Consider the following 21745-nt stretch of genomic DNA (forward strand, 5'->3'; position numbering starts at 1 on the left):
GACTTGAAAAAAAAGACACACAAAAATGATCACCAAAAATTCAGTTTAAACCGAATACTTCACAAATTTTCAGGGATTAAATAACTATATATTAGCTATATTTGGCATAATGTGTTTGTTGAATTTCCTCCCCCAAGCTGAATGCTCGTACATTTCTTGGCTTTGACCATCTTCCTTACACTATTTCTCCCAGTTTTTCTTCAAAGCTTCATCGTCTTTGAATGTATTTCTGCTTTTCTTCAGCTTCTTCTTCTTTACCGCCTAAAACTTTTCGATCGGACGAAGTTCTGATGAATTTGGCGGGTTTACCTCCTTCGGGACCACATTAACGCTCTTCGCCTCGCACCAATCCATAACAGGCTTGGAGTAATGACACACGCGAGCCGGCCAGAACAGTGTGGGCAGATCGCCTGCCACAACAGTGACTTCTTCGGCGCGAGACTCGAGACTGGGAATTTATTTGGCGTCCGTCTTGATGTATGTCTTGTCGTCCATGACGAGACAGACTGGCTTGACCAGCCACTCACGGTACAGATTGATACCGTTGTTCATGAAGAATGCTTTCAGTATACTGCGCTGGTCCAGTAGTACTCCTCCACAGAGCGGACCCAATTCTTTCGTTGAAAGCGGAAATATGCTTGGCACTCCTCCAACGATAAATTTGGTTAGCCTCGATTACAATCAACGCGATATGTGATTTATTAAAGCTTTTTTTTGTTAACCGCAGAAATTACCACGGTTTAGGTACATCAAATTGAAAATCAGATACGCATAGTGCAAAACATGTGATAAGGAATTTTTAAGATATATAATAAAACTTGTTCATATAGAGCAAGTATAGTACAGAGCAAATCTATCAAATTTTCAAGCAGATGAGCAACGCAGAGCCATCGATTCAACGGATAAAATGGTGCCATTGTCTGCTGTTATTACCCTTATGTCTGATGGTACAAATTTCTGTGGCCCTCCAACAGGGCAGAATTATCGGCGGAAAGCTGGATACAATAGAAAATAATCCCTGGTTGATATCGGTCACCAGTCAAGAATTTGGTGGCCATTTTTGTGGGGGTTCATTGATTACACCTTCATGGGTGTTGACAGCGGCGCACTGTTTGGCTGAGGTTCCTGATAAGAAAAGTCTCCTGTTACGGGCTGGATCTGACCACAAAAATTCCGGAGGAGAAATCCGGAAGGTGAGACAAATGATAATACATCCCGACTACCAACGGAATTATCCAATGGATTACGACTACGCCCTTATGGAGACACGAAGACCATTTGAGTTAGGTCCTAAAATAGCTGTTGTACAATTAGCCAGTTTTGAGGACATTCTACACATTAACCAGGACTGTAAAATAGCCGGTTGGGGTGTAACGAACAATCCGGCGCAAATTCACCGACCACTGAAAAGTGCCATCGTAAAAGTAGGAAAACTCGAAGACTGTAGAGCGAAATACTTGCCAGATATAATAACGAATAATATGTTCTGCGCCGGAGGCAATGGCAATGATGCTTGCCAGGGTGACTCTGGCGGTCCGATCATTTGCGGTGGCAAGCAATTCGGAATCGTTTCCTGGGGAAGAGAGTGTGGTTTAATAGATTACTATGGAATTTACGCTAGTGTAACAGTAATCCGGAGATGGATTTTCGATTATACCGGCGTTTGAAATATTATTATAAATTCTTATTTCAAATGTTGAATTCATTTCTTTCGGATGACGACCAACAAAACCTCCGTGAGGTTCTTAACGAAACTCACATCACATTATTCAACCGTGATTGCTCATTGAATCCGTAGTAAGCAAAAAATCTCTCAGTACTTCAACAGAAATTCTTGAACTGCAAAGGAGACATTGTGATAAAAAATAATCTTGCTCCACCCTTCGAATTCAAAATAATAATTATTCAATCCCTAACTGTCGGTAGGCCAAGGTCATGTGTCTCTCGCGTTTTTCTTCAATTAATAATATAAACGAAGCTCGTTCCAATACTCAAATTTTCCGCAGCTCCATTCGTCAGGAATACTTTTTTCTTTTCCGCATCAACACTAACAATCCCTTCCTCAAGGCTTAGTTTACCGCTGCGGTAATCTTGGAAAGCAGGCATCCTACGTGGTCCCATTTCCGGATCTTGATATCGCAAGATATTCAAATCATTCACATCGGCTGTAATATATTGCAAAAAGTTAGATAGACGGAAATTACACGAAATATTCACTCCCACCTTTGTATCCGATTTGTTTCGCCAATTTCTCTTTGAAGGTTTTGCTGGTGTCTCCGTCCGACAAATGTAGATTAACAGTGAAAAGACCCGACCGCTCGATGGGGTTTTCTAATGTAACTGCTACGCAGGGCTTTACCGTAAACACAATGTACGGTACACCGGGACGAACTTCCTCCTTCATCTTCTCCGGTGCGTCCGGTTCATCCGTAAATCTAACATTCAGCGATTCCAGCTCAAGTGTGTTCTTAAAATAGTCCATGTTTTTCAGTAGAACCCCACGCTCGTCGAAGTCCAGTGTAACGTTCATAGCGCTTTTACCAGGCCCGCCTGTAGATTCGACACGTTCTCTTATCATTTGCGCGAATGGCATCACACGTTTCATGTATTTTTTTAGAATTTCTTTTTTACCCAACTCAACGGCTATTATCTTGTTGTCCGGAAAACCTTTGTTTTTCTCAAACAGTTCTCGCATTGTGTCCAGCACGCAAGATTGCCAGGGTGGAAACGATTTCGCTACCCAAATAGTCGCTTCAGTCGGTTTCGCCATCGGCGGAGGAGCCGTTTTACCACCTTTAGTTTTGACTTGAGAAATACTTTTCAAACTCAAACGGAACGAGTGTGCAGCATCTAACAGATACGCCGAACATTTGATCTTCCTTTCATCGATTGCTCCAACCGTTGGCCAAGAGGCCTTCATTATGCTAGATTTATTGCCAAGCAGTTCCCAAACATGCTCCGCAACGTGCGGACAGATAGGAGCGATAAGCAAAGCTTGGCGACGGATAAATTCCACTACCAAATCCACATGCATTCCAGCGGATCCGCAAAACTCCCTATACTTATCTCTAGCTGACTGGAACTCGAAGAAACCTGTTCTGAGAGCTTCCTTAAATAACATCTTTTGATAAAATTCATCTGTCTCCTTCGTTTTCAGATTCATTTCACTGACGAAAACACTATCGTTAAAATCATCCAGTTTGCCCTTGCGCAGTGCAAACTTCGACCCAAGTGTTTCCTTTACCCACTCTATGAAAGTATACAGCCGAAGGATGCCGGCTTCCGCAGTGCTAACAACAAAGTTTGCATCCTCAATACTGTCACCGGCATCGGCCAGACAGAGCCTAGTTCCGTCAGCACTAAAAACGGCAACTGCTTCGTAGAGGGTCAGGAAATTTCCTTCAGACTTCGACATTTTAGCTGAGTTCAGCAACAAGTGACCATTACAGCGAATGCCGCGGGGCCATTTGGACGCATCGTTCGGCCAAATAGCAACGTGGTTGTACAAGAAAAATGTCAAATGATTCTGTATCAAATCTTTACCCGAGACTCGAAGATCCACTGGATACCTGTATAAAAACACGTTTTGTAAATGTTTTTTCTCAGGTTCTAAAATGTAGAAAAACTTACCAATAATTGAACTCCCTCTTCATTAGCTCTAAATTTTCCTTTTTAATTTTACTTTTAGCGGGTAGTTTGGCCTCGTTGAAGAAAATATAGTCCCAAACCTCGGCAGTCATATCAGCTGGTGTAATACCCAGAGGACTTGGCTTTTCTCCACGGAACGAACCACCCATCAAAAAATGGGCAACCGTATAGAATGCCATGTAAATTGTTGAATCCGACAGGGACTCAATCAGCCACTGTTCATCCCAGGGTAGCTTTGTGCCCAGGCCGTACGTACGCGAGCAGGCATATTCATGCAGCCAGTCGAGACAATTCTCAAAGTTCCGCATAACTTCATCGTGAAATACTTCCATAGTTTTCAGATGATCCGTGGTAATCTTCTGCCAACTCTCCTCTCCGTAATTCAAATACCATTGATTACATAGAGCCACCACGCAGACATCTCCAGAACGCGATATAATCGTCTTTTCTGGCTCAAAGTAAACATCCGCCTCATTGCGATCGACGAGGTACTTTTTGAGATCCTTTTTAACATCCTGTACTTTTTTACCAGCGTGCTCACCCACCAGCAGAACGCCATCGTAGAATCCTTTCAGATACACTAGTTCTTTTGCCTCCGTCAACTTTTCCCGATCGTTTTGGCTTTGGATTTTAAACTGCTCACAAGCGGTAACAGCACTTAGCTTACCCAAACCAGGAACCTCTATTATTGGAATCGGCTGGAATGGTAAAACCATTTCATCGGTGATTGAATATTTCTCGCGGAAAGCCGCTTTCTTGTGCAAATCCATTAGAGCAGCATAGTCATCAGGGGAATCGGAGGGAACCGAAGTAACTATACCAGTACCCTTATCCTCTTTAATAGACAACATTGGAAGCGTGTAGATAGTTTTATTTGGCGTCAGTGGTGCGGAAAGTGCCAAGCCAAGAATTTCCTGGCCCTGTAGCTCAGCGATCTCTTTCACTTGACCTTCTACAGCAGTGAATCCTTGATAAACCATATTTCTAGCGGCCCGTCTTGTACATATCCAAACCTCTCCATTGCGACTTGTTTCGAATGCAATGTAATTTATATCCGGATGAACCCAACAGTTAGTCTGACCGTACATGGTTTCTGGCCTAAGTGTTCCGCAAACCAAGTAGACAGATGTTTTCACGGCGCCCAGTTTGGCCGGTAGCTTGCCAGTAACCTTCATCTTAATAAGCGTATATTCTTGTGGTCCAACACCTTCTCCAGAGGACCTATCATGGTCCATGCAAGGCTGCCCATCTTTCGGCGAAAATATTGTATGTCTTTTACCGTACATTATCTTTCCGCGTGTTTTCAGATGATTAAACTGCCATCGAACGAACGAGTCGAAATACGGATTAGCATCCGTTGTAATGAAAGTACGCCTCCAATCAATGTGAACTCCCACAGATTTCAAGTCTTGGATGGCAAGCGGTGGAAAGTACTCCAGCCAGTGATCGGTTTCGGCAAATTTCTTAATTTCATCGTCTTTAAGCCCAAGACTTTGCATAATCTGCCACTGATATTTTGCAGCACCAGTTTTTGCCATAGCCTTACTCTTTTTACCTTTACTCTTGTCCTTCGGAATAACATCCTTCTCTTCGACTATAGTAACTACTTCGCTATCCTTGGGGAAAACCGGTGGGCACCCGAATTCTTCCATTTCACGCTTGAGTTTATCGGCACAGGCTTTAATTGGCATACCGGTGCAATGGAACCCGAACGGAAACAGAACCTCTTTCCCTTTTAGCCGTTGGTAACGGACAGCAAATTCCGCCTTCGAAAGTGAGAACGTGTGTCCCAGATGCAGCCTACCGTTCATGTAGGGAAACGGAAAAGTAACCAAAAACTTCTCATCTGAACTTTTCCTCCCATTCACTGCTGCATCATTCTGGTGCAGTTTCTCTTTTTCCCAACGGTCTTGCATCTGCCGTTCGATTGCCTGTAGGTATTCTACCTTAAAAGTGCCTTTTCGTTCCGTTGCCTAAAATATTTTTTTTATTATCATGGAGGGAAATGTAACGAGCAAATTATATTTCATCAGATTATCTAGTGAACCTGAGATACTTGCCATTTTAACATACGATGCGTTTTCTTAGAATTCAGTTGACTGATTGTGCCCCGATATCCTTATTTAAAAGATGGAAGAAAACTGTAAATCGGAAATAATCTATCACCACATGGAATTATATGGATATTCACAGCAATGAAAATTCAACTCCGAAAAACACACGCAAACCGGTGACGTTGACATCGGATCGGCAAATCCCGATGATTTGTTTTGACATTAAGTGTCTTTGCTATAGATTGGCGGATTGTGAAGAACTGCTCTAAACCTTATTGAATCGAACTCGAGCATGAAGCGTTGAACTATATTATCAAATATTCCATGTACCTATCTAAATAACTGAGAAGCTCTTTCAAAAAATATGTTTAGAAAGGTAAAAAATAAGTTAATAAATTGTGGAAAAAGTATCGGCAAAATAAACGATGTTTGCAATTATGTTGATTATCCAGCTTTTTATGCACCATAATGGCGGGTGCAATAATGCGTGTTCGTAATTTGTGAACCTCTCTGCTTACGTCAGATGTGTACTCACGCTCACTCTGAGCTTCTCAGCGGCTGAGTTGAATTTTAATCATTTTTTTTCAGTTGTTCGAAGACGTCAAAAAATGAGTAGAATTAATTTTATCATGGCGGCAAATTGGGTAACTGGTGTTTACGTGTTGTTTTTTTTTTTTAATTTTTTTTTCGCAATTAAAAGCAAACAGCGAACCAAGCAAACCGTCTGGAAAAGGGAAGAAATAGAAATGTTTGAAATTAGTTGTTATCGGTAGGTAATTTATAATTTGAAATTATTGACTGCAACTAATGCCAATTTTTCTTTTTCACCAGGACTCGTTGGTTGGATATACGGCGAAAAAATTCAAAGATCTACCGTGTCCCGGCGAACAAAGGTAAATTTCTTGAAATAAGCATTTTTTTAAACTAAAATTCATTTAAAAGGCAAAATGAAATAATATCGAGTCAATAATGAAATTTTTTCCGAAATTCCCTCATTGAAGCTTAAAGTACTCATTTTTGAGTCAAAAATGAGTAACTTTTACGCATCGCGCATCAGGTATAATATGGGTAATGTTTACTCAATTTTTATAACATTCGGTGGTACTCAAAAATGAGTAAAATAACTTCTACTCAATTTTGAATACATACGGTTTTAGCGAAACTGATTAGGTTTTGACTCAGTTTTGGGTTATCCAGAGTGAGCGTGTACAGTTGAAAAGTCCAAGGGGCTCGTGTGGCTGTCAAACTCCATACATTTTCCATCTACCACTCATTGATTCTGGTACCAGCGTTTCTGGTACCCGCATAATCAATAACCATGAAACGTGCCTAACAACTTGTTCGGGTTATAGTCCCGACTGTATGAAGTATCGTTAAACCATATGAATTATCATCCGTTTATGGTTATTGATTATGCGGGTACCCACTTTTTGGTTGGTTTGCTCTACACACTCAATCAGATAATAAATGTTCGGCAATTATTGTTACAATTTCGATCGGTAAGTTTGAGAAAATACAGAGTAGTTTGTAAAATTGATATAACTTTACATATTTTCTCTATTCAGCAAATTATTTTACTGAATACTAATATCTACTGAACTGTTCGGTGAATTAAACTTTTACCGAGTATTGTTAAAAAACTACTGGACCAACTACAGAGCTGTCAATTTTTTTCTATTCGTTGCTCTCGTTCTGGTTGTCAAGTCACATTCTCAGTTCCGTTTTAACATTGAAGTTCCTACGAAAACATGGAGGACTTTCTCCAATGGTTTCAGCTAAAAGATGATCGCATAGTACAAATTTTTCGTAAGTATATAATAACAAAATTTGTAAATATTTTAGGCAACAAACCATCACATCATTTGCCTCTACTTCCGAGCATTCGTTGCATGCTACGTAAATAGTTTACGCCGCCTTGTTAATGGACACATCCAGAAGATCTACGGCTTTGAAACTATAAGCACAACTGGCATGAAGGTTAATTGATTTTCACCCTGACAAATTCGGTGCGGCGGGCGTCGATTTTTGATTTTTTTTATTTTCAATAGGTAAAATTTTTAATAATATTTGAATAAAAATATTGTTTTATCAAAATAATGTTACATCATATTTCTGGTTCACTCACATAATTGAAAGTGAACAAATAACAAATATCACAGATCTTTCGGTATTGTCCTACACAACTTATAAATTTGATCGGTGGTTTTGACAACTAGTTGCATTTGCCGTTTTCGCAAATTAGGTCGGTAATAATGACAGAAAGCAACAAAAATTTGATTACTGATCGATCGGTAATGGTTTATATTACCGAACGTTTTACCGAGCGCTCGGCTGTTAAAAAGTCGGTGAAAAAAAGACGAATTCGGTGATTTAATATAAGTGTGTAAAACAAGTGAAATAGAGTAAACGTCCCTTTTTGTCGGTAGACTTATTCTCGAGTAAATGACGTTTTAGATGGAAAAAACAAGAGCTCAACATTTGTTTTCAGTACAAAGTGCACTTTCAATGAATAAGATAAGTTTTATAAGCATTCGGAATGAAATATTAACGCCGTGATGAATTCATGATTGGTAGGGAAAATGTAGACGTTTATAGGCCCCTGGAAGAGTCAAACTGACAAACTGACGTAAGCAGAGTTGTCAAAAGGGTAGGTAAAATTTTACGAATTTTTCATTATAGCGTCCGCCATTATGGGTCGTAAGAAGCTGGATAGGGTTATAGCATAGCTGGATAGGGTTCAAGTACACGTTGCCCCATAGTACCTCGTACCACGTCCTGTCCAACTGCCGACAAATAATGGACAAAATGATATTTCTTTTTCTCGGCTCTAACGAGCCCCAAAGAAAATCCCATAAGGAACTGTCAAAAAGTTCTTTACAAAATAAATGCAGCTTTTTCGAGACAAATGCAGGGATGTGTAGGTACACCGCCCTCATTAACTACTCAAACAGTGATTTTATTCAAAGTATGGTACCATTCGAGTAGTTCATTTTGTACCAACTTTTGTGGAAGATTTGTGTTACGTATGTCTTAAGGTTCTAATACACTCTTTGACCAAGCGTTAAATATTTGTCACTTTTTGACAGATAAAAATTTGGTCAAATTGTTTTTTTACAATTTTTACATAGGGGAAAAACACGGGCAAACAACAACCATGATGTGAAATAAATTTGACCATTGTCAGAAGGTCAAATATTTATCCATTGGACAAAGAGTGTAATACAGGCTTTAAGCCTGTTAAGCATTATGGTTTTTGTTCAAGCGGGGGGTTTAGACTAGCAATATTGTTGATTGCGACAAATTTTCTCGCGAAAAATTCTTGTAGAAGTGCGCGGGGACGTCCAATCGCGGTAATATCTTCTACAAAAAGTGCGGAAATAGGATTTGCGCACTTTTTGTAGAAGACACCAACATGATTGGTTATACCCGCGCACTTCTACGGCGTTTTTCATGCATCTTGCGAGATGAATTCTCTCACAATCGACAATACTCAGAGTGAGAGATATGCGAAGAGAATGTTTTGAGCCAAACGAACATGTCAAAATCCGAGCCAAACGAACAAGAAAGGTAACACATTGAGAGGTATTGCGATCAGGTACAATAAAGGAAGTACACACTTAGATTTTATTGCCGAGAACTCAACAGCTGATAAATTCAGCGAAATGTTCTACAAGTTTTCGGTGGAATATCCAAGAACTTCGGCAAATGAAATGTCAATACTTGCTGGTTTACGGTAAATCGATATATTTGCTGAGTGTTCGTCGAAATATATTGCTGACATTTGTTAAACATTTCGCCAAGCTCAAGCAGCTGTTGGGAAGTCTGCCGAGTTCAATTAAGTGTGTATATATTTTCACACATTTTTCATGTTCTTTTGCTAAACAATGAATTGAGTATGCTCCAAAATTGCTTTATCACTGTGATATTTAACTGGTGGTTCACCAACCTTTTGTATGGTCAACAAAATAGAGATAAATTATGGTGAAAGCATGTAACACTAAACAAACATTGAATTTAATAACACTTTCGCGGTTTTTGCGATGCGTTTAATTGTTCCCCAGGACTTCCACCGTCACCATCAGTTATACGATTTGAATGAAAAAGTTAGTCAACATTGCGCTATGAGAAGAGATTTGGCACCTCTGAAACGTGAAACCTAGTTGCTGAATCGGCGTTTTTCTTCTCATCGCTTATCTCTCTCTCTCTGTCTAGACATGCCTGATGCGTGCATTACAACCAGAGATGCCAGATATACAGACAAATCTGTATTATACAGACTTTCTGTGTTGCGATACAGACACGCATAGCCTATAGATTTTATACAGACATTTAGTATAATACAGATATTACACAGATATCTGATGTTCTACATAATGGTTTTACCAGTATACACGAAAAAACGAACACAAAACCCAAAAGTCGCTGTAGCCGTTGCTGGAAAAAGTGAACTAGTAACTGAACACTTTGCTGAACATATTAATCTTGCGTTTTTGAGAGTGAAATCATGACAACAGGAATCGAGTCAGGCTATCGGGGTTTTTATCGGCCCCGTGGGCACTAATCTGCCTGTTTCGCCCTCAGTAACAAACAGCTGATTGTCTCGATCGATTGCCATGCAGGTTATATTGGTGAAAAGACCGTTTGTTCTATTCGGAGCAATATCCAACGTTGAAGAATTGCTTAAAATGTCCCAAACCTTGAAGGTACTATTTTTATAACCGCGAGACTTCTGCCATCATGTATCAGTTTAGCTACATTACGACGAACGACGATTTTTATCACGGGAAAGACTCTTACTTCTATGTGTTACTTAGATTTAAAAGATAAATTAGTTATCGATTAATGGACCAACTATGATAGACTCGAAAAAGAACAATCAAAACAAGCAATAAAACAAAACAATCTGACAGGTCGACAAATAATTAGGTATCAATGTATCGGTAACTTTTTTTCGCAGCGGTATACAGACTTGTACAGACATTTTTATGGATTATACAGACTTGCCAAAAAAAAGTCTGGCATCTCTGATTACAACCCAATGCCATCGCGCCATGTTTCAAGGGCGAACATCTCAACGTATGTGTAAACGAGATAGCATATCACCGCGATTTTTCATACACCTTAATCTGACAGCTGACAGTGGGCACAAATGAGTTTGAGCCCAGGATATGAGTTCATTGTCATTCACTGTTACTCGGTATTATAGGATTGCCAATGGCTCGGTGCATTCTCTTGTTTAAGCGCATGTCAAGCAGATTTTTGTATTCGAGCAGTTTCGATAGATACTGCCAACAAATCTGGCAGCCCTGTCAGTGAATGAAATTTGAGCAACAATACTTGAATCTGTTATTGTTTACAATCTAGTCAATTTCTAGAAATTTTTAAACGTTTTATTTTAATCGTGACGAAAATTCTGCAATTATTCTTCCAAAATGTCGTATATGTTAGCACATTTACACAACGGGTGGCAGGTGGATCAGGCTATTCTTTCCGAAGAGGATCGCGTCGTGGTATGTCGAGCTTTAGAGATAAGTCGTCATAGAGAACATTAAACCTAAACGTTTCCCCCTATAGGTCATCCGTTTTGGCCACGATTGGGACCCCACCTGCATGAAGATGGATGAAGTGATGTACAGCATAGCGGAGAAGGTGAAAAACTTTGCCGTCATTTATCTGGTGGACATCACAGAGGTTCCGGATTTTAACAAAATGTACGAACTGTACGATCCCTGCACGGTGATGTTTTTCTTCCGGAATAAGCACATTATGATCGATTTGGGAACAGGTAACAACAACAAAATCAACTGGCCCTTGGAAGATAAGCAGGAGATGATCGACATCATCGAAACGGTTTACCGAGGGGCACGAAAGGGTCGAGGTTTGGTGGTGTCGCCAAAGGATTACTCCACAAAGTATAGATATTAAAGTCTTACTAATATACTTAATGAATGGACGAGTTTAGAACTTTATAATTTATGAAATACTATAATTTACCAAAATAAAAATCAGTATTTTACAACTGAAAAGAAATTGTGTTCATTTGTATGATTTAGTTGTTCAACTGACAGAAAACTTATATTTTAACATTCTTCCTAAGTTTGAATGCTTAAGATCAATTTGATAGTCTTATTTAGAACAAATTATTTTCTGATTGTCGAAGCTCTATTCTGTTATCATTTGTTTATTCCAATATTTCTGTTCTATTTTTAGTTGAATTTTATGAAATTATAACTGTTACCACTGTTAAAGCTTGCTTCATTTAGAATCCGGAAGAAATGATTTAGCTCTATCTCGAAGTTGTTTAGCTCACGAAATATATTGAGTAGTCAAAATTAAATTTTTGAAGCGGATAATGGTCGAGTGAATAAAAACAAATATACATTTATAATATAATTTTAGGATTCATTGTTATAATAGGTAAGTAAACCAATAGTGTGAATCAATCGATGTACCAATTAAGAAAACTTCACTTGAGAAAATATTTTTTTCCAGGTCAGTAAGTTAAGAATGAAATGTAAATAATATGGTCTACTTATGATTGACGAAAAAAAAAAACTCTGGATTAATCACAAACAGTTCTTGGTGCTAACTCCATTCAAAATTTTAACGCTTTTATAATTTTTCAACCTCCGCTCAACCTTAATTTAAATTTTTTTTTTAATATTTTTTTTTATTTAAAAGAGATAATAAAATAACAATTAGTTTTTATTAGATTTTTTATCATTTTTTATATTTGTGACCCAGATGAATTTTTCATCACCAGTCCTGAACAAATTTTTCTCGGTATATACAAATAATTTTTGTTGTGAACATTCGGATGAATTTTAACATAATTTAAAGGACTCTAATTGCAGGGTTGTTACAGTCGGCGCGGATTTCGCGTTTTTTGCGGATTTTGCGTTTTTTGCGGATTTTGCGTTTTTTGCGGATTTGGCGCGTTTTCACTACTCCATGGCGCGGATTTTGCGGAAAGCCTTGCGAACCTTGCTTTCAATTACCTAAAAATCAAGATATCGACTGAGGGGCTGGCAGCACCCTTTCAAAATTCAATGAAACATGGCGGGTGTGTAGTAGGGTGCCAATCACTTGTATGAGAAAAATGTAATCAAAAAATTTAGCCCTAAACACACCCTGGGCAAAATTTCAAGTCAGTTTGATTCAAAATGGGGTGGCGCAAAACAAATTTAGACCTTGAGTAATCCGAAAAATCAAAAAAATCATGATTTTTTCAGATGATACCAGATCTCGACGTTTCATGCATTTTTAAGCTATCTAACACCAAAAAAATGTTCGAAAACCGAAATTTTATGCAGCCAACCACCCTTGGGGGAATTATTGGATTTTTAACGGCCAAACTTCAACCGCTTTTTCGATTTTTCACTAGGTGTTTTTTTGCGGTCCAGTGAAAATTTTGCGGCTCCGAAAATACTCATATTGGGTGGAATTTGGCCATTTTTGGCTGATTTTCATGAACCGGGAGTTGCCACCTTCGATTTCAAAACGACGTCTGGGGTCGATTTCACGTCATCCTGATTTTGGAAATACCCATAACCGTATATATTTTTTTTAACGAGTTCTGAAATGTTTTACGAATTTGGTTTTTAGATAGACAATTGAGTTGCCTGTAGCTCTTCTGAACAAATCAAAATGGGTACTTTTAAGCGAAAGAAGTCTTCCGAACAAGAACATGACTTTTTTCATGTCCATCTGAACTCACATGCGTCTCATCGACGTCAGTAATGACAAGAATTAGAGAAAAGTTGTCAAGGGATGGCGTATAGAAAACCGTCTGGGATTCATTGATCATTTATTGAAACTCTTCTGAACATTTCAACATGGTCACTTTTGAGAAAAAAAAAGTTTCTCTAACAATAACTTCTCTATTTGAAAATCTCAAATTTGTTCAAAATTCAAATATCCAATATTGTTGATGTTTAATTTTTTATTGATTTCAAACTGTTTCTTCAGGTACAAAAGAACAAAGCTACCAAAACAAAGCAAAGCTTTGGTGCTACAATCCGATTCGGAACTTGACCTTCTGTTGATTATACACAGACTTCGCAGCCGACTGTTAAGCGCACAGGACAATTGCGGGGCTAGCGTTACGATCCTACTGACACTAACATTCTCTCCCGTGCTGAGACTCGAGCCTTGTTATGCCAGCATCGTACCTCGAGACCAACTGAGGAGTCAAGCAACCACTATCTTCAAAAAAGTGCGATTGGTTTATTAGAAGCAGGGGGAATCTATCTGTCAAATATCGTGAAACCGTGACCAACACATTTGGCAACAAGGCGTCTGTATGTTTTGGTTTTTTTCGTTTGATCGAAGTAAAATGGAACGTTCTCTTTCAACAAAACTCGAGAAATCGCGGAAAACTTTTATCAATAATGCATTCCGTAGTAAAATTTTGGGACAGCAACAAGTTTTTAACGAAAATTGGTGATGTTTTATCGTCACATTGATAATTTATCAAACGTCATGGACCAACAAACTTCATGGACCAGAGTTGATCTGCGATAACGCACACATATATGAAATTTGACAGCGGTAAATCCCCCCTGATTAGAAGAGAGTGCCTTGCAACCCACGCCCACATGTTTACGTACATTAATAATCAGGGTGGCCACTCTACCGGGAAAAGCGGAAAAAAGACGGGAATTTTTAATCACCGGAACAAAAGACGGGGAAACCGGGAAATTAGGTTTCACATCTGGAAAATCATCCTTCTGCATGTCTTCTACTAATGTTGCCAATGAACGAGTTGTAGCAAATTAATTCCTAGATTTGGAAAATATATACATTGGATTAAAAAAAAAATTATTTATTTTTGAATAATTGTTCTTTTTTTCCACATTGTTACGATCTAAAATTGATGTCATTAAAACATTTTTTTGGCAAAACAATTTTTTGATATATTTTAGAATTTTCAAGACGATTTCGTTTCTCGTTAGGATGTGTTGTATACTGTTTTAAAAGAGGAGCTCAAATCTATCGAATTCCTGAAAAACTGTCATGCTTCCGCTTAGAAATGTATTAAAATTGATTTTTACGCAGTTTTTGTTTGGTTTTTCACGCCTTTTTTTAATGCGGATTTCGGAATTTCCGTGGTTTGTCATGCGGATTTCCAGGAAAAGCCGCGTTTTACACCGATTGTTTTGAATAATATTCCTTTCAAATTGCTTATTCAGAGTGTCGGTTGAATTTATTTTACGGGTCATAAGAGAATTTCTCAAACATTTCATTGATCCTAGAATCGAAACTTAAAAAAAAAAGTTTTGAGATGACAGATCTCAACGTTTTATGAATTTCCAACACATTTACCATAAAAAAAAATAATTTGAACAGTTCCATGTGAATTTCTTCATTGGTCACTTTGAGGCTCTTTTTCCCAAAGTTCGCTTGAGAACAAATTTTGCATGAGAAGACAGAACTTCTAAGCTCTAATGTAAACGATCGATATTAAATGTTTTCCAAAGGAAGATTGTCAACAATTTTTAGATAAAAAGGGCGAAAATTGTGCAGGAAGTCTCCATGAAGGTACTTGCTAAAGTCGATAAACAGTTAAAGGAAGCAAAATTTTTGAAGGAGAAATATTTTTCATAGTTTTAATAACACTATTCTCGCAAGGATATAAATAAACAGGTATAATGATGTTATTCACATTATTTTTAAAAATAACGCACCGAGAAAATTTGAAGCCTTTCATCGGGAAAACCGGGAAAAAAGCGGGAAATCAAAATTGATTCTGAGTGGTCACCTTGCATTAAAAAACTCTTACTTGAGTCTTTTCCATGTTTCTACAGATATAAATTGGATTATGAGCATGAGCATGAGCATGATTGACCGCGCGCGGTTGCTACTCCGTTATTGCCAGATCAGCTGTAATTACACAAAGAACCAACAGATGATGTTTGGGACCAACATGCATCCTCAATGTGTAAAAACAGGTGACCTAAATCTTTGTATTAGGCAATACCAGCGCCGGCCGCATCCGAATGCAGGTCAAAGGAGTTTGTATAGGAATATGTTGACGTGATACTCGCTTTATTGGAAGCCGAGAACACCTCTGCATTTCCACGAGAAATCACTGGGATGTTGGAGAAAGGGAAAGGTATACAGCAGGGTTCGTTTTGGTAAACGATGCGCTATATTCGAATGTCGGGTTCTTCAGAACAAGTGCCGCACCTACAAGTTTATTACATCCGCCACGATATTCATAATGTGATTCGAACTTATTTAGTTTGATAATGTAACACCGGAACAATAAAACGTACGCGAGGATACAGGACCTTTGACTAAACCGAGACCACTTAAAATTACCGTATATCTCCTCGTAAGGTGATCCTCTTTATAACTAAAACTATTGCGCGTTGTTGATCTATCTGTAGATAATACGACCTCATGGAAGGTATCGACGCGGTGGTTGAAATGATATTTATCGATTGAACGAAATCTACTTCGATTTGCGATGTATTAATTTAGATGCAACGCGCGAGCAGTCTTCGGCTCAACGTTGATGAAGATCAGAGAGATATGATGAAATACCTGGGTTGACTTCGCGAAATCACCTGACGCCGGAAGTCCATATATAAGCAAAACCCGCCCGGGCTGAATACGCGTTTCACCGAAGCGTTACGAACAACCGTTTTAATCCCGCCGGCCGACACGGACGTGCAGGAACTCGGCGTTTACGTCGATTATCTCTTAACGATGTACGAGTTGCCTAATAAATATGAAAATTGGCAAAGTTCCATGCATCCAAAGCCTCGACAATTTAAAAAATGCAAATATACATATTAGCCAGAATATATTTTTAAATTTGTTGACAAAGTGCCGAACTAGTCATAAATATTACATATTATGTAAAACAACTGGTCAAAAGCTAGAACAATCAAAAAATCAAAGCATATGATTCCTGAGAAACACATACTCCAAACTCCACAAACCACACTAACACTTTGTGGACAAAAATAAAACTTGTTACTGAAACCCTGCGAGAAATATACCGCGCACTGAATTTCGATGATGAAATCAAAATCTCTCTGTATTTGTTTTCTCACAAAAAGTAAAACTAGAAACAAGCACCAAAATATCACTTTACAATACAGACAAGACAAAACGTATACTTAGCTTTCATATCTTCATTTTCCAGTTGTTTTCATCGTTTTTGGACTTTTCTTTAAATGGCAGTACAGTGGCAACATGCATGTATGCCTTCACACACTCGTTTAATCCATAGAACATTTCATTCGTTGAAAAGAGATAGCACATAAACACTGTAAACGGCGATGCGTGGTTTTGATTTTATTGGCAAATTTTCAATTCAAGTTTAATTAGATACAGGCCAAATATAATTTGCACTATGCCAACGGATAAATTTGTAATGAGCATTCAGTCACTATAAAACTATGTGGAGCAGCTGCTCGAAAAACACTATTCCACACACTCCACACTTTCAAACCGTCGCCAAGACAGCGATAGAAAAAAAAACAAGAAAAAATAAACACTTCGGTGAATCTAAAAAGCAACGCAATGATATTCAATTTTCACAATTAAATTCACTTTTTTTGTGGAACTTCACACTTTTCGCACTCAGCACATTGCAATAGAACACCTGTATGTATGTTTAACAATTCTTTAAGTGTAAAATAACTGAAAATCACCAAATAATATGATGATTTCAAAGCAGGAACCTCTACAGATATAAATTGGATTATAGACATGAAATCGAGTTGAGGGACTCTTCTACTTTTTCGATTGCTTCTAATTTTTCGAGTTTGTCGCTATACGTGGGTTACATAGACTTAATCGTATTAATAACCGGTTTTTTTATTTTCTAGCTAAAACCTATCTCGTCCTTTTGAATTATTTTCAACAAGATTTTTTGCAACTTTTAGTATGGTTTGCAACTCACGAAGATTATTAATTACTTATTGACTGTTTCCGACAATATACGGGATTGAATGGTTATCTATCACTTTAATGTCTTTAGTATTTATCATATCAGCATGACATTTTAAAGATGATATTAATTTTACCATGTTGAATCATAAGTTTTTATTATTTTTTCTTTGGCGCGGATTTAGTTTTCACGGCGCGGATCTTCAGAACCGTGGCGCGGATTTTGCGGATTCAAAATTAAGGTTTCTGTAACAACCCTGTAATTGTTCTTAGAATATGACAGTTAGTTACAGTATTTTTGTTTCAAATTTATGTCTTATAATGTTCATGTCTCAATTTACTCCATTTTAGCACCTCAATTATATATAAGTATATATATATATATATATATATATATATATATATATATATATATATATATATATATATATATATATATATATATATATATATATATATATATATATATATATATATATATATATATATATATATATATATATATATATATGAATATATATATATATATATATATATATATATATATATATATATATATATATATATATATATATTTGTTATAATTCGTTTACTTATCATTGTCGGAATCTTTTTTTCTTTATTTAATAGATTGTCTTGATCGAATTCTTACTATAATTTTCAATGCTTCTCGATATTTTTCAAACTACCTCGAATTTACAAGTTTTTGTTTGTTCGATAGTTGAAATATTTTTGCCATTATTAAAGCTCCATCCATTGTAAATGCAATCCAAAGACGTATGATTACCCTTGTATTACATGCTCCAACGCATTTTACCATATCGATCGGTTCCAGCTCGTCTCGCCTCACAGGTCACACTTTATATGTAGAATAGAATAAAAAAAACCCGTAACAAAACGGGTAAGCGTAGTGTATCGTTAGTGAAAAAGCTGTACATGCAAAAGCATTGAAATATCAAGATTGCGGCATAGCATCAAGTACCCGATCAACATCAGAATCATTGCCGGCGGAGGTGAAAGCTGTCTGTGTATCTCGCCTGTTGCTGACATCGCTACTGTGCTGCAGAGAATGGAGTGTGCAAAACCGGATGCTGCAATCGATTTCCACTCTGGTGGTGGCAACTCCACACAAAGAGAAATGAAATCGAAAACCACGTGTGTACTTACTTATCCTGCTACATATAAGTGTAGGGAAGAAGAGCCGTATATACATATATCGAAAGTATAGTATCAAGCGAGAGGTGCCGGAGCATCAAGCGTGGAATATCTCTTTGGCCATTAATTATTCAAATATGAAATTGCTAATGCACACACAAAACCTAATGATTACTTAAATAGTGCCATTCGCACTCGACAGTTTGCCGAACCAGAGCCACTCGTAAATGTAGCCCTAGCTTTCGCATCCAATGTCAATCCTCAGAGTGGGAAATCGGATCTCTTCTCTTGATTCGAAAAAAACCTCCAGCTTGTTGGAGGCTTTAAAAATATCCCATTCACATGTTTTCCACACTTAATCGTAAACGGTAAATTCACCAAAAAGTTGAATTTCAGCATGCTTTTTGGTCTAACTTTAAATGCAAAAAAGAAACATTACAGGAAATAAAAGTAAGCTACCGAAAATCAACCGACCTCATCGATCTCATAGTTATCTCGCACTGATCAAACTCGGTAAATCAACCGGCAACAGAATATCCAATCGGTCCCAACATTATTGTCCCCGAGTGCCTTGTGCCTGTACGAGAAGTTGGCAGAGAGGATGAAAGTCTGACAATGGGAAAATTGAAAGAAAAAGTTTTCTCGTGATACTCCATCAGCTGGCAGCCTCCAGCCGGCACCACCGTTCGTGCATAATGATACGGATCTCGAGCCGTGATGAGATGTACCTACATATCCTTAGCCAGGTACGGAAACTATGTACGAGAGAATGTTTGGCACCAAAAACTATCTTTTTATGTGATTTAGATGCATTGCATGGCACGTTCTGTTGTCGACTAATAGATAAAATGTTGTATGCCATCAGAAAGTTTTTTGATTCGGTAAGGTACGCCGGTGTCGCTGGTAGTGAACTGCACAGTAGAAAATTATATTGCATCTTTTTTTGCAACAGACAATTTTCTATGGGACTTTCAAACATCGATAAATTTCTGCTATTGTAAATCCCAATTTTTACTGTATTATAATTCTGCCGGAATTTTCACAGTGACCGTAAGGTAGCTTAACGAATTGGTGCAAAGTGAATAAAGTCTGCTGCCTGGAATGTTGTGAGACGTGTAAAGTGCACGTGTTGATTTCTCATATGCAAATATGCAACATGCTATGCAAGTCTATATAAAGCATGAAGCCAGTCTGAAATTGGGGGCCCAAGTTGAACACTTCGGAGATACATAATTGTTTTATTCTACGTTTTTGTCGGGATATCTGTTGAAATAGTTGGTTTCGTGTTATTCTCGTTATTCTACAGTGAATACATGACCTTGTATATTTGGAATATTTATATTTTTGTTACGACTGTGTATGTTGAATGTTTGACTTCTGCAGTGTCAGAAATACAAGTGGACTTCTATGCTTCGATATTACTCGATGATTTCTTCAAGTAAAAACACCCCTAAGGCCCTAATAGTGGATATCTTCTTTATTCGATACTTCCACATGGTAACTTGGCGTTGTTTGTTTTCGATGAGTCAATATTATTTAGGTTTGTCAAACGTGAAAATCATGTGAAAGCAAAAATTGAATCTCGGTTTGTATTGAAAATGAAGGAAATTGGAAAACGAAAAGCAACAGCTTATTAAGCATTAGTTCAGCTGGAATCCGTTTAACATTAGCTTAATGAGCTGGAGATCTTCAAAACTATTTGGTTCAGTTCAAGATCCTGCAGCTTGAAAGAGCGGTTGTTGGCATTTTGTAAACCAAGTACGACCCGAAATCATTCATCGAGAGCAATCGTTTAAGAGGAAGCTGCACCACAAAATTATTAAATCAATCTAGTTCATTTAGCAAAAAAAATCACGGAAACTAGTTTGTTTTGAGAAGTACAAGTACAAATGATTATTTCAGATTTGTGATGTGACACTCTGCTCAATTGTATATATATGTGCAGTTTCTGAGTTTTGGAACTTATAAAGCAAGCAATAGGTTTAAGTTCATATCAGCAGACTCGTTCAGGCAGGCTTTAGTTTAGTCTCGGAAAAAGTAATTAGACAAAGATTCTGCGCGCATTTTTATGTTTGATCCCAATATGACTATTTCAGTACAGCAGCTTTTAAATTCAATGACTATACGTGATGTAATAGTGAAATGCTCCAATATGTCTCGTGGTGGTCCTCCGCTTCTCATTTTTCGAACGCGTAGTCCGTTTTATTACGGGAAAGAGAACGAGTTTTAATGTTCGTTTCCAGTGCAGTCGCAGAAGTTCGCGTTAGGCGCACAAGGCTTGGCTGTACAAGGCTTGGCTTACATTCTACGAAGCTATTTATCAATTCGTGAAGAGGTAAATGATGTGCACGAATTGAAACGCGTGGTTCTGTACGAGACGAATGATCAGCGATTATTTAAAATCCGAAATTAATTTGATTTTCGATTTTCCTGCATACCGAGGCTGTGATTGTGACGTGGATTCAAATTCAATGTGTCCCGGACTCCCGGTGGCCGGTTACCCAGAGACTGTCAGGTTAAAAGTTGTTTGTCGCACCACCAACCTCGGTGGATCCAGATCAGTAGCTTACCACTAACACTAGCCCCTTTCTTTGATACTTGTGGACGATGTATCGCAGGGGTTCTCAAATCGTGCTCCGCGGCGTTTATGATGAAAATATAAACCAGCCACAAAAAAAAAAAACTAAATCTGTTACTTTTCCACGTCTTCCAATCGACCGAACAGTTGGGTTGTTAGCTATTCACGGATTTCCGATTTTTATATATCATCTGAAAGAGTGTAATTTTCCGAGCAAAACGTGATTTATTAAAACTTTATATCATTATCCTTCGATTTCGAGCAGTTTTAAATCGTGATTTAAAAAGCGAAGGACAACGATAATTTTTTTTTAAATCACGTTTTACTTAAAAAATGCAGATCTTTCAGATGATATAAAAAGCTGATATAGCTAAACAACACAATTTTTAAATCCAAATATTAGGCA

At 37.8% G+C, this 21745-nt stretch overlaps 3 protein-coding genes across 3 annotated transcripts; 2 read left to right on the forward strand and 1 right to left on the reverse strand.

The window, feature by feature from the left end:
- The first annotated feature begins 826 nt into the window (after nucleotides 1–826).
- On the forward strand, nucleotides 827–1667 carry LOC129733269 (trypsin 3A1-like). The gene has a single exon (XM_055695012.1). The coding sequence runs from the start codon at nucleotides 873–875 to the stop codon at nucleotides 1665–1667; it is 795 nt and encodes a 264-aa protein (XP_055550987.1). The 5' UTR covers nucleotides 827–872.
- Nucleotides 1668–1882: 215 nt separating this feature from the next.
- On the reverse strand, nucleotides 1883–5903 carry LOC129731394 (leucine--tRNA ligase, cytoplasmic). The gene is made up of 4 exons (XM_055691370.1): nucleotides 5709–5903; nucleotides 3631–5621; nucleotides 2224–3569; nucleotides 1883–2165 (listed from the first exon to the last, which is right to left on the reverse strand). Exons 1-4 carry the CDS (start codon nucleotides 5709–5711, stop codon nucleotides 1957–1959), a joined length of 3549 nt encoding a protein of 1182 aa, XP_055547345.1. The 5' UTR covers nucleotides 5712–5903; the 3' UTR covers nucleotides 1883–1956.
- Nucleotides 5904–11027: 5124 nt separating this feature from the next.
- LOC129730247 (thioredoxin-like protein 4A) lies at nucleotides 11028–11732 on the forward strand. The gene is made up of 2 exons (XM_055689425.1): nucleotides 11028–11212; nucleotides 11277–11732. Exons 1-2 carry the CDS (start codon nucleotides 11135–11137, stop codon nucleotides 11625–11627), a joined length of 429 nt encoding a protein of 142 aa, XP_055545400.1. The 5' UTR covers nucleotides 11028–11134; the 3' UTR covers nucleotides 11628–11732.
- The last annotated feature ends 10013 nt before the right edge of the window (nucleotides 11733–21745 follow it).

Source organism: Wyeomyia smithii, chromosome 3 (assembly GCF_029784165.1).
Source record: "Wyeomyia smithii strain HCP4-BCI-WySm-NY-G18 chromosome 3, ASM2978416v1, whole genome shotgun sequence".
Classification (NCBI taxonomy): domain Eukaryota; kingdom Metazoa; phylum Arthropoda; class Insecta; order Diptera; family Culicidae; genus Wyeomyia; species Wyeomyia smithii.